The 12,890-nt window shown below is 39.7% G+C and overlaps 2 protein-coding genes across 2 annotated transcripts; one reads left to right on the top strand and one right to left on the bottom strand.

Annotated features, from left to right (window-relative positions):
• Positions 1-1,571: 1,571 nt before the first annotated feature.
• LOC4813061 (U6 snRNA-associated Sm-like protein LSm2) lies at positions 1,572-2,342 on the bottom strand. The gene is made up of 3 exons (XM_001353350.3): positions 2,191-2,342; positions 2,062-2,129; positions 1,572-1,972 (listed from the first exon to the last, which is right to left on the bottom strand). The coding sequence occupies exons 1-3, from the start codon at positions 2,191-2,193 to the stop codon at positions 1,756-1,758; spliced, it is 288 nt and encodes a 95-aa protein (XP_001353386.1). The 5' UTR covers positions 2,194-2,342; the 3' UTR covers positions 1,572-1,755.
• A 2,852-nt stretch (positions 2,343-5,194) lies between these two features.
• On the top strand, positions 5,195-6,030 carry LOC4813659 (uncharacterized). Its single transcript, XM_001353349.4, has one exon. It carries the CDS (start codon positions 5,297-5,299, stop codon positions 5,921-5,923), a length of 627 nt encoding a protein of 208 aa, XP_001353385.2. The 5' UTR covers positions 5,195-5,296; the 3' UTR covers positions 5,924-6,030.
• The last annotated feature ends 6,860 nt before the right edge of the window (positions 6,031-12,890 follow it).

The following is a 12,890-nucleotide window of genomic DNA, read 5'->3' as shown; positions in this document are numbered from 1 at the left end:
CTTTACGAGCCAACTTTTTACGCCCACGCAGAGGCAGGGGCGGAGGCAGATGCAGAGGCAGAGGCACAGGCAGAGCTCAACACGTTGATGAACTAGCGCTGGCGGGGGGGCCTATAAATCCACCGGGCTCACGTTCATAGGTCGCCACCCTCCACGCCTAGCATATTACAAAATTTTATGTGCGACACAGGCGGACGCGGACGTGGACGCACAGACATGGGCCGCTCATCATGATAGGCAACAGCATAACATAGGCGGGGACATTTTAAAAACGTTGGAATCCACTGCTCCGATGCTGTATCTATCTCGCAGTCCGTGTTCAAATGCTGAACAATGGGGGGGCGTGGGCCTGCTCCCCAATCTGCGGCACGAAGTTTTTGCTCTGCCGCTGCGCTACGACGGAAACCGGAACCGAATTACCACAAATAATGAAAGTCCTGCGTCCAAAAGAATCCGTGAGGGAGCGGGGCGATGGCCGAAAATGTTTTTCTCGTCCTGGCCCAAGCAAGGCCCTAGCTAGGCCCAAGCAAACCCCATGCCCCGTTCCCAAGTCAATTATGCGCAGTCAGACGGCGACTTCTCTGCCTCGTACAACTTTTGATTGCACGATTTTTCACCCAGTGTGTATTGCCTGGGTCCAGCAGTCTTTAATGTAAATGCCGTAAGCATCGAGTGCACAGAAATGTTTTACGAACGAGTATTTCATTTTTAGTACGCATTCTTTCAAACAAAGCAATTCTGGGAACGGATGGATAGCGGAAAGGGACCGCACTTAACGGCCCGTATTAGGTACGAGTATTGGTGGAGTGGAGGGGAGTGGAGCGGGGGTCCCCAGGAATTAAAAACATTCCGCTGCTCCTCTCCATTTTATTGGCATAGCCAAAAACTGCTGTTTTTGCTGTCCTAGTGGGTCCTACTCGACGAAGCATCACAGTGACAATGCCAATGCCAATTCCAATGCCTGAGGACGGACAGTCATGGCTGTGACAGCCGCCATTTGGTAGCAGTTTGAAAGCAATACAAAAGGCCCAATCGTAAAATGCGAAATATACGTACATACATTAATCGAGACATTTGAGTCTTTTTGTCGGTAGATACCATTCTACTGTGTTCATACATGACCTACTGGGAGTAGACGGGACATCGTCACAGCAATTATACAATTTTATGGAGCCATTCCTTTGGCCATTATCAACATGACGCAAACTGAGCGGAGGAGCTGCGACCCACGGTCGCCATTCGAGCATGGAACGCCATTGCCTTCGCGGCATATCAACATAAAATCGAAAGACTTCCGTGGTCTACCCGAAACCTCAGGCTTGACTCATCAGAAATTGATGAGCCGTAAATAACTCACATAAATGGATTCATTGTGCTGCCCACGAGCACTATCGTTAACATAAATATGTATATGTATATGTATGCATGTACATTTAGTGGTACTTTAAGCACTCCTCTGCGCCCTAGGTTTCGTTAAGTGTTTTTCTATTGCGTTGAATGCATCTTCTCCTGCTCAATTTGGAAAATTTTGGAAAATACAATTTCTAATGCGTATAGCTAAATGCAGTGTCTTACGTGTTGAGTGGTTCTATTATTTTTGTATTAAATTTCTTCATTTGCTATGGCAAATGTTTCACTTAGGTATAGGGCGGGAGCACATGAATATATGTAATAAAAGCCTTGAAGTACACAAACAAAAAAAAAAAAACGCCCAGAGGAGCTGGACTGAGGTGAGCGTGCCGCAAAGGGATGTTTCTACCGCGTGCTAACCACGGCCTCTTTGCGCGCGGCGTCTTGCAGCAGCTGGGTGTCTACCTCCTCGCCGGGCAGCTGGACGTAGCGGACGACAGAGCCTCGGATGAAGCAGTTCTTTACGCTGAGCATGTGCGGATATTTGTCTGGATCCGTCACACTGATGTCCGTTAGCTTTATATTCAGATACTGGTCCACGGAGTGCAGAGTGCCGCATATACTGTGGATGGATTGTTGATTGGAGGGAGAAGAAGATGCATGATTTCGGCGGCCGGTTCCACGCGACAAATGCACAGGAACCACACTCACCTGAGGTCATTTTTCAGCTCGACGACGACTTCCTTGCCCACCAGAGATTTGAAGAACGAGTAGAAGAGCTGATGGCAACGAGGAAAAGTTCAATTAGCATTGTATATAAATTTATTTCAGATTTCTCACCATTGTTTTTGTTATTTCTTGTAAATTGATTGATGGATTTATCGATAATATTCTAATAAATATTCTACACGTTTGCTACATAATGAAAGGAAAAAAAGGGTATGGCCAGAACGGGCAGAGAGGCTGAACGGCACTGAAAATGCAACGCATGCAAGGTAAAATCCACCCCATTTGCTCAATATACCTTGAAGAAAAATAAAACCAAGGTTGCCTTGGCTGTTTTTGCCTGTTGTTGTCCGATATATACCGATACAAAATCCCCGCTTTATTTAAAAAGCTGCACAACTTGGAAAATAATACTGTTTGTAATTATTCTTGTAGATCTATCTTCTCTACTTACTTTCACCTGAACTGCGCTAAACTTCTTCCAGTTTCATAACATTCGTGAAGTGTCTTTGATATTCCGATTTCGATATTCCAAATATATAGAAACGTACACAAAATTCCATACATGCTTGAATTGACTTATCGATATATATTTTTTGTAGGTGATATTTTTGTGTGATAGGCGGAACATATCGGAAGCAGAGATGCAGCTGTGAACCTTTCTTTAGTAGTCTGGCAGCCTTCGACTGGAGAACCAACATTTGGCGGTCTCATTTAAATTCTAATTTAAAATGTTGTCAGCCGCTTAATACCTGGATATCTATGAAAATCTAGTGGTGTGTTTTAGATTATGCTTACATAAACTCGCGATCGGCCTCGACCGGCCTCTCCACAGATTGGGCAAGGAGCTAACAGAGAAAGAAAGAAGTGTTATTATAGAGGCATGTAAACTTTAACAGCGAGCGGGAACTATCAGAGAAATAACTCCCACGCAGCTCTGCTGTACTCCTCTCACCGCCCTCTTATCGAAGCTTGTATTTTTCCCCCTCCCTCACTCAAAGCGGTCAATAAAATCGCGCGTAGAGGTGCGCGCGAGTCTAAATGCAAATCAAGTGAAAAGTGCAAGGCGAAATGCGGCAAATACTGTGTGAAAGTGCGAGTGAAAAAGAAAATATGTGCCGCAAGAACAATATAATGAGCGGGAGAATGCTAAATGGACAATAGTGAGAGACAGATCAAAAGCAACTGAGCAAGAGTGCAAGACAGTAAGGAGTACAAAGCGATAAGCAGTGCAAGGAAATAAGCAGTGCAAACGTAAATGGTCGAAAAGTGAGTGAAAGTGCGAAAGAAAAAAAATTAACCGCAAGAACAATATAAAGAGCGGAAAGCAGTACAAGGCTTAATGACCAAAAAGTTAGTGAAAGGCTTAAAGTGAGAGCGGCAAACAGTTTGTCCATCTACGAGCAGAAACGAAGGCCGGTTACTAAGCGGAGCCTTGCCGTCTTATCACAGCTTACAGCTTCCCCTAAGGTCACTCATTCAAAGCGGTCAACAAAATCAAGAACAAAACAACGCAGCAAAAGGGAACATCAAATAATATTCAACGCTTACCTATTGAAGTATGGGAACAGGTGAGTCTTTCTGTTTTGGTTCATTCTTTATACTGTTTTTTTTCGATTTCTGTACCCGATTCTCAAAACGAGGATAGGGGTATATTAGATTTGTGGTGAAAATGGATGTGTGTAACGTCCAGAAGGAATAGTTTCCGACCCCATAAAGTATATATATTCCTGATCAGCATCAATAGCCGAGTCCATTGAGCCCTGTCTGTCCGTCCCTATCAGCGCCTAGTGTCCAAAGACTATAAGAGCTAGAGTAACGACATTTCATATCAGGACTTCACCGCTTACTTCCGCCCCCGCAAAGAGCGAAAATCTGTGGCAATATTGAAGATACGAAATAACTAAAAACACACAATCATAGAGAGTGACCATATCTATCGGGTATAAATGAAGAGTTGCGGTCTCCGCGTTCTTAGTATGTTATATACATATTAACTATATTTATACATGTAGTGTTTATAATTTCTACACTTATATTTTCTCGTGTATTCTCCTTTCGATCCTTAGTTTGGCGGCCTAGTTTGAATTTGAATTTATTATGAAAGTAACACCAGGCACTTTATATCCCAGGAGTATTATATATTATTCATCAGTTTACCTTTTCGATTCTCTGATCTTGGAACGTGTCACAGAGTTTCCTATCATTTAAGCCTCTTTGCTAGTTCAGCATACATATCATTATAAACACTTTAAACATGTTACCGGATCTGGACGCCTTTTCGAAGAAGGATAAGGAGAAGGACGAACGTCACTCCTACACTAAGGAGAAACCTCTGACCTACAGCAGCAATGTGTTGGTCGGAAATTGGTTCAATCAGCGCTATCAGAAGGACTTACGGAACGGGAACACCATACTCCCCGGACTGACGGCGGAGGAAGCTTGCGAACGGCACAAGACATGCAGCCAAGCCACGTATACGCCCTTCACTAGAAAGGAAACACTATACGATCACATCGAAAGCAAGCACCTCATGGAGGGGATCAAAGAATCGCAGAACTCGCGCCAGCCACTGGACCATGACGATCGGTACCTCAATAACTACACCTCCATGAACACCCTGATGTTCAACATGCTGCCCAAGATGCGACTGGACGAGTGCCTACAGATGGAAAAGACAGGTCTGAGGTACCAGCCCAGCCAGCTCGATGCCACACAATGTTACGGCAACAACAGTTTACTACGCAATAAAATTCGATGCAAGCTGCTCAGCGAACGCCCAAATCGTGGAGCTACCAGCTACATGACGGACTTCAAAATCAAAATAAAGCCCGTCGAGCAGGGGCTGGGAGAGTGGACGACCGCTGATAACGACACCAAGACGAAGGATCGCGGCAAGTTTATTTTCATGAATTGTAACATGCACGACGACTTGATGAGCCTTAAAATTGAGTCCGCAGTCTCAAAGTACGCATAATATATACCATATTTAGAATGTATAATACCATACCTAAAAACATACATCCAAATCTTTGGCCAACCGAATTCAGCTTGTCTAGTTTTTCAAGTAGGTGGGGGGTGTATAGTAGGTCGGTGTTCACTTGTTTATCTTTAATCTTAGTTTACTCTTTAATACTCAGTGTTTTTGATAGTTCTGAATTTTTTACTTGTATACATAGTTTTCATCCAGTTGGACTCGCAGATAAATTAAAACAGTAGAATGCATAGCACAGGCCAGAAGTCCTTGCTGCGTAACATGGCCTCATCGCCGTATGGCAAGGAGGTGCTGATAGGCAACTGGGCCGAGCGCCGCTATGAGATCGATGAGAAGAGCAACGCCGCCGTGCCAGGGGTGAGAGCACCGGAGGGCTGCGAGAAGTACCAGACCGTCAGCCAACGGACCTACACGAATGCGCCCTTCACAGGGATAGACACGGTCCAGAATTACTCGGATCAGCGCCAGGAGGCCTTTCAGAACTTAAGGAAAAACTCGACATCAAGCCTGAGTTTAGTGGACCACATCTCCCTGACGCGGAATTTTACCACCACCACCACCCTGACCTACGAAGTGCTTCCCCAGCGGTTCCTCAAGAAAAAGCAGTTGGATAGCGGAAACTGCGGCCCTCCTCAGCGCCAGCCCGAGCTTGACATGCTGCAATCATTCGGCAATCTGACCAGGACCTACAACTATAAAAAGCTCTTCAAGTGCGAGAAGCTACTGGCCCATCTCGCCGGCAAGGCACAGACCACATATAGATCCTCCTACAACCGGGCGTTAAAAAGCGAGCCCATCATGGAGTTTGGCCCGGATTACGACGGGGTTGTCAAGTTCGATTTGACCTGCTAGGTAGCCGGCTAGCTCTCAGTTCGGATCAGTGTTGACCAGTTGCCCAGATCTTTTCCAAAATTACAGGTGTTTAAATAAAACTACGAAAGCTATATTACAAGATTCAATTTATTTCAAATCATTTTCTTGTATAATAATATAGGTTCGTATTTTAAGTAGTTTCTATATTTTTGATGCCGGAAATTCATTGTGGTTTTATTTTTTTTGGTTGCACATGCCGTGGCATTGGATGCTTTTTGCTTTCGCTTTTTTTTTGTTTTTTAGTTTGCAGAGTTATTTTGCTTGGATTCTTGTTTTTTTGTTGTTTTTGTTTTTGGTTTTGGTTTTTTGAAATTAGTAGGTCGATAGACGTTTACAATACTCGTACTTTTGCTTTTTTCTTGTGTTATAGAATATATACTTTAATTTAATGTTAATTATTACAAAAAGTAAAATTTGACGACATTAAACTAGACGACGACTTTCGCTTAAATATTTTGCTTTTGATGCATTAAGATTTGCTTGCCTTAAAATCGTATTTTCGTTTTCGATTAATTTTGGACTGCCTCAATAGGTTTTTGCCTTTTCTTTTTATTTTTGTTTTGTTTTGTTTTTCTTTTTGGCTGACGATTACGTTAAAAATTATGCTTAAAATCTAAACCAATGGAAGGTGTTGGTGGTGTGTGGGTCAGAAGAGGTGTGTGTGTGTCTGTGTGTGTGTGTTTTTATGGGGTGTATGTGTTGGGTGGGTGGGTGTGTACTTTTGTGGGTGGGGTCCGAGATTTACCGGGATCGTGTTTTTGGTGGGGCAAGTGGCTGTGGGGTAAGTGTTTGCGGGTTGTGGGGTGCTCGGTGTAGCTCGTGTGTGGTGTGGGTTTGTGGGCTTGTGGTTGGGGGTAGTTTAAGAAAGGTTCTGGTTATATGCTCGTATATATAGTTTTCTTTAGTTTGCTTACAACAATTAAAATTTTGAATTTTTAGTAATTTGTATTCTCTTGATATATCAATTTTGTTGCGTATTTGTATTGTATTTTAGTTTCGCTCCACTCGAGCTTTCGATTTTTCATTACTTTCGAAATTGATCAATGTTTGTTTTTTGGTGTTTGGTGTTTGGTTTTCGTTTTTGTTTTTTGCTTTTTGCGTTTTGCTTTTTGGTTTTTGCTTTCGATTTCCCAATTCGCGTTCTCTTACATTTATTACCTAAAGTATTTAGTTTTAGTATTACTTAATTTGTATGTAAAAAATGATGCTTATACATTTGGCTTAAATTTAAATTCAAATTTTCATTCTGTTTTTGTTGCTCCGAAAAATGTAATTTAATGTGAATTTGAATTTTTGAACTGCCTTTAAGTAGTTGCCTCGAGTGTTCACTGTGTGGTCTGTGCAATCGATAATCGATTGATTTTTGAAAGGCCGAGAGTTGTTTCTTTGTATTGCCGAGAATATATACTTTGGAATGGGCCGAGAAGTGTTTTTGTTTGCTTTTTGTAACTCTATCCTCAAGATATTTTGCCACTTATTACGATTTACTTTTTCTGTATTGTTTTCTTTTATGTTTTCTTTTCTTCGATTGCCTCTGGACAAGTCATCATTTTTTATTTTAGATTTTGATCTCTAAAGTGTTTCTTTTTTCGTTCAGATGCCAAAGGTTCCTTGACGATCATCCTCTGCAAGGATTCAAACATATGTTATGCACTCGTTAAAGGTTCGCTTAAACGTTCTCCCTCTAGTTTTGATTGGAAATACCCTTTCCGAATAATTTTCTTTCATTCATTTCGCTTGTTATATCCAAATACTTTATCTTTTATTATGAACCTCATATTTGATTCAGCCAAACTAAGATGCTTTCAATAAATATGGTTTTTTTTGTTTGTTTGATTAGCCACAAATATTTTTTAAACTTGAGTCCCGAAACTTGCATGCCAGTGTGTTCCTGATGTTTGATATATATTTTTTATATTTTTTTGTTGTTTTTGCTTTTGAAATTGTTGTTGCCTTTTCTGGTTGTTGTTGTTGTTGTTCTTGTTGTTGTTGTTCTTGTTGATGTGTGCAAAACAAAACAAAAAAAGGATTGGAAAACTTGACAATTAACGAAAGATTGGTTTAGATTGTGAAATGATTGGAGAAATTCGAACGAAATGCGAACAAAAATTCGAATAAACATCGTATGCTGTTGCTGTTGTTGTGTAGCCAGTTTTATTGTTTAATTCACGTGCAATCTGCTGTTGTAATTGTATTTGTAATTGTAGTTGTTGTACCAATTGATTAGATTTTTTACCAGGAAAGTGAGATTTATGTAGTTCTGTTTGTCGTTTGTTTCTGATCCTCCTCTGTTTTTTATGTCTCTTGTAATATAAAAAAAAAGGTTTTCTATATATTTTTTTCATTATTTTTTGGTTTTTTGGTTTGGTTTTTTCACTGATTCTGTTTTGGTTTTGGTTTTGGTTTTTGGTATTTCTTCATCTATATAGTATGTATAATTCTCTTTTTACACTCAATTACATAAATGGGAAATCATACAATTGAAATATAAAAATGTTTAACAATCTTTTAGCTATTGTTAGTGCTGCATCTTTAAAAAATATATGTATATAGTTGCTGCTCTGCTCTGCTCTGCTCTGCTCTACACTGCTTCCTCCTGCTCTCTGTTTGTTGTATGTATACTTAAAATTGCCTTTGTATTAGTCGGGTAATCCCCGTTTTGATTCGCATTCGACCTGCACTGCACTGCATCCTGCAGGATCCCCTAATCATCATTGTCTTCTATTGCTTGTTCATTCAATTGTTTTCTGCTTCGGTTTCGGTTTCTGTTTCTGTTTCTGCTTCTGTTGCGGTTGGTTTTGCTGTATAAAAGTCGCTCAATAAGAAAAATGTATTTTTATTGTACTATGGTTGCTGTTGCTGCCCGCGGTATCCGTGGCATTTGTTGTAAATGAAGAGATTCGTTCGGTTTATTGTTGCTCATTCGCATCAGGCTATTGGTTAATTAATGGCTTATGGCTGACCCAGGCCAGGTACGTGTTCCGTCTCCTGATCCTGGCAGTTTAGTATCACTATTGCTTTGTCTTGTTTGATTCTATTTGATTTGATTCTGTTTCTGTTTTGGTTTTGGTTTGGTTTTGGTTTGATTTGTGGTTTGATTTGTGGTTTGGTTTTGATTAACTTTCTGCTCAACAAACAAATGTGTGTGTAAGTCTTCGATTCGATTCTCATTCTCACTTTCTGATAAAAAGGTTCAAATTTAAGGTTGTGTGTGTTTGTGTCGTGGTGGTTGTGTGTTTGTTGTTGTTGTTGTTGTTGTTGTGGGGATGGTGATGGATGGTGGGGCTGGAATATGGATCATATTCTCACTCGTCTGTGGATATGTCGCGTTCAACTGAAAGTAAGAACTCCTGGGACTCGCTCGGCTCCTGTTACTCTAATCGCACTTGAACACTGCTCTTGAACTCCTCTGCTGATTGCTGATTCTTTGCGCTCCTAAGTACGTACCTCCTGTTGCATTAGCTATTCATTAGCAAAATGAGGAAAATAATTGATTTACTTATGTCGGTACTATTGCAGTTGCAGTTTGCAGTTTGTGATTTTGGTTTTGGTTTTGCTTTTGGTTTTGGTTTATGTACAGTTTCAGTTTCAGTTTCAGTTTTAGTTGAGTATATAATTAATAATAAGTGCATATCAGGGTCAGGGTCGGCGGCGACGCTGATTGTTGCATAAATAAAATTTGTTTCTATTGCCTCTGCTCAGTATTATTTCTATGGTAGTTATTATATGGTAGTCCCTGTCAATTGTTCATAATAATTACAAACGTATACATATTCCCATCAAATAAATGTCAACATAACAACAAATTGTGTTCGGTTCGTTCTCTCATCTGATCTGATCGTATCTGATCTAATCAGAACTTATTTACGTAATTTATCGTATCGTATCGTATCTGTATCTGACGATTGATTTCATTTCTTCGGTTCTTCTCCAATCTGCTTTACACTTAGGCGAGCGCAAGTTTTAAAAATATTTGTTTGCATTTCCATACTTCACTTAACACTTAATCGAATATACTAGTACTAGTACTCGTACTCGTACTCGTACGCGTACCTTTTTTATGTCGTTTTGAAAAAAAAAATGTTACTATATTTTCTCAGTTTTGGTTTATTTTTTTCGGCTTTTGCGTCGATCCTTTTCGGAAATCGACTTTTACTATTTTTTTGTTTCTGTTTAGTTTAGCTGATTTTTCCATTCGTTTGCGAACCGCTCGCTGGATTGAATTCTTCGAAGTACTGTAACTATTGTTGATTGTAAAAATTCTGTAAAATATTTTCGGTACTATTTCATGTTTGTTTGTGGTTCGTGGTTTGTGGCTTGTTACTGTTGCAAAAACAACAGTTCGTACATATATAATAATACATATAAATAAATCGTTTGATTTCTGTCTGTTATAAATTACTTGTTCTATGGGCACATTGTGTGTACTGCAAAAAGTCTATTCCTTTGGTCCAGCCAGTGTCTGGGTTCCGGTTCCGGTTCCGACTCCGACTGAGTCTGGCCTTGTCTGGGAACGATAAATCAATGATATTTGTTGGCCAGCCATGGCTTCCATTAATGTTTTAAATCTGTGCCATTTATATTGATATTATTGAAGAACCATTTGAGGAGAAACCAAATGAATTAGTGGTTAACCTCAATAATCTCGGGAGCCTGGAGCCTGGACCCTGGCTTGGACCAAGATGTTCGACGTTTTTGCAATATTTTGTATAGAGATATTTCACTGATATTTCATCAACTTGATCATCTGATTATAAACTAACGAGGCTATTGTTGTTTCGGATTCCCTCCATCTTTTGAAGAGGGGAACAGAGATTATTCTATCTTCGGGCTATTTTACAACTGATATTCAGTAATTCAGTATTCAGTAATATGGATAGTCTGCGGGTCTGTGTATGTAATTCTTCCTATTCCCTCGGCTGGCTGCTCGCACAAACTGTTTAAGGTTACTTCAAATATAAGTAGATATATCGTATATATAGAGAGTATGCATTAAATACGTTAAAAAATATAATACACCATACATATAATATAAGAGTTTAGGGTTTTCCATATGCACTATATGCTATATTTCTTTGCTTTGCTTTTGGTTTACATTTGGGTTTTGCTTTTGCTTTTGCTTTATTTAGAGTGTATTTTGGAGCGATTCAAATATTCCATTCAAATATTTTTGTTTCCCTCCCTTGGGGTTCGTTCTATAACTCCATTTTCTTTGTGATATTTGAGAATTTAACTAAAAATCGTTTGGAGACTTGAGTTAAATGCATCTGTCTGCGTCTCCGTCTCTGTTTTCCAATTTGAAATCAAATCAAACAGCTGTTCAATGGGCATTCATCGCTTCGTAATATTATCGCATCGCATCGTATTATTATAATTCAGTATTATCATTGTCATTATCATTATCATTATCATTATCATTATCATTATCATTATCGTTATCATTAGTATTATGCTTACCGTTTCTATTTGAAAGTGTATGTATTTCCTATCGTTTCGTTCCCTTACTGTTTGCTGATTCATTTGAATTGTTGCTTGTTTGTTTGTTGTGTTGTTTTTTGTTTGATGGTTGCTTTGACGCTTGGTGGTTGACTTAAAAACTATTATCACTATTGCAGAAAGCGGCTGTACTCAATTATAATGCATTCCCCCCCAGGCAGGATCCGGTGCGGCATGGAGGTATGCACCATGCCACACCTTTCCCCTTTGGAGTTTGATTCATTGTTGTTTGTATGTTTGTTCGGCATTTACTATGAATTTTTGGTTTGTCTCTGGATCTGAATATGAGTCTGAGTCTGAGTCTGAAGTGTAAGCCGGAATGGTAATAATTTGATAGCATTTCTCTCAAATATTATACTGAAACATGTGTTCATTTTCTTAATCTCTTTATCATGACATTCGTTCATTATCTTTTGCTTGTGGTATTATAATTTTTCACTATATTAATTTTTAAGAAGAAAGGATTTTTCTTTTTGTCGTTTTGTTTGTTCTTTTGAGTTTTTGCTTTCTGGTTTGTCGAGTTGTGTGTCGTCGAAAAGCAGCTTTCGAGCTCCGAATTTCTTTCGCGTTTTCCTCTCTGATTTTGTCTCCTTCTTGATTTTGATCAAAGTTCAAAGTTTGTCATAGTTCATAGTTCATATTCATGCCTTTGCTTGCTTGCTTCTTGTGTCGTGTCGTGTTGTGTGGTGTGTGGTGTGGTTTTGTCTTTGGGCTGTTCGCTTTATAGTACACGTTGTTGCTTATGTTTAATTATTATGGCTTTTTGAGACTGCAATTAAAATTTCTGCTATAAAAATTACTTGTATTTGTACTCTTGGTTATTTAAATTGGGCTATTGTTTGGTTGTTAGGTATGCTTGTAACTTTGTTTCTGTCTCTCTCTCTCACTTGTCTCTCTTGTCGCGCCGAGCAGGGGTATCTGCTGGCCCCTGCTGCCACTCGTTTTCTATATGTATGTATCTATGTATCTATGTATTTATGTATTTATGTGTCTCTCCTTCAACTATCTGTCGAGGCTCTTCTATGGTATGTTTCTGCTCTGCTCTGTTCTGTGCTGTTCTATTATGTTATATTAGGTTATTCGTCAGGTGGTAGCCCCTTTGTCTGTCTAGGCTTTGAGTCATCGATCGGGAGACGTGTCTCTCCGATTCGTGATCAGTATATCAGTACAGTAAACACTCGTGGGTATGTATACTGGTATTTTGTCGTTTGTCATGGCCGGTGTGCTCTTGGGTCTGTATTCCTCCCTTCTCCCTGGGTTCCACTGAAGCATCTGGCTTACACATTTTTGGAGCTTTCTTCGTACTCTTCTCTCTTCGCTTTGAATTTTGTTTGCAACTACGAAAACGATCCGATCCTTCAATAAAACGTGAAAACAGAAGATAGGTACATATATAAAAAGAAAAACAACTGAAACCCAAATCATACGAAAATGGTAAATAAGGTGGAAA

The sequence above is a fragment of the Drosophila pseudoobscura genome, chromosome X, assembly GCF_009870125.1.
Source record: "Drosophila pseudoobscura strain MV-25-SWS-2005 chromosome X, UCI_Dpse_MV25, whole genome shotgun sequence".
Lineage (NCBI taxonomy): Eukaryota > Metazoa > Arthropoda > Insecta > Diptera > Drosophilidae > Drosophila > Drosophila pseudoobscura.
This window is presented reverse-complemented; position numbering and strand designations above follow the sequence as displayed.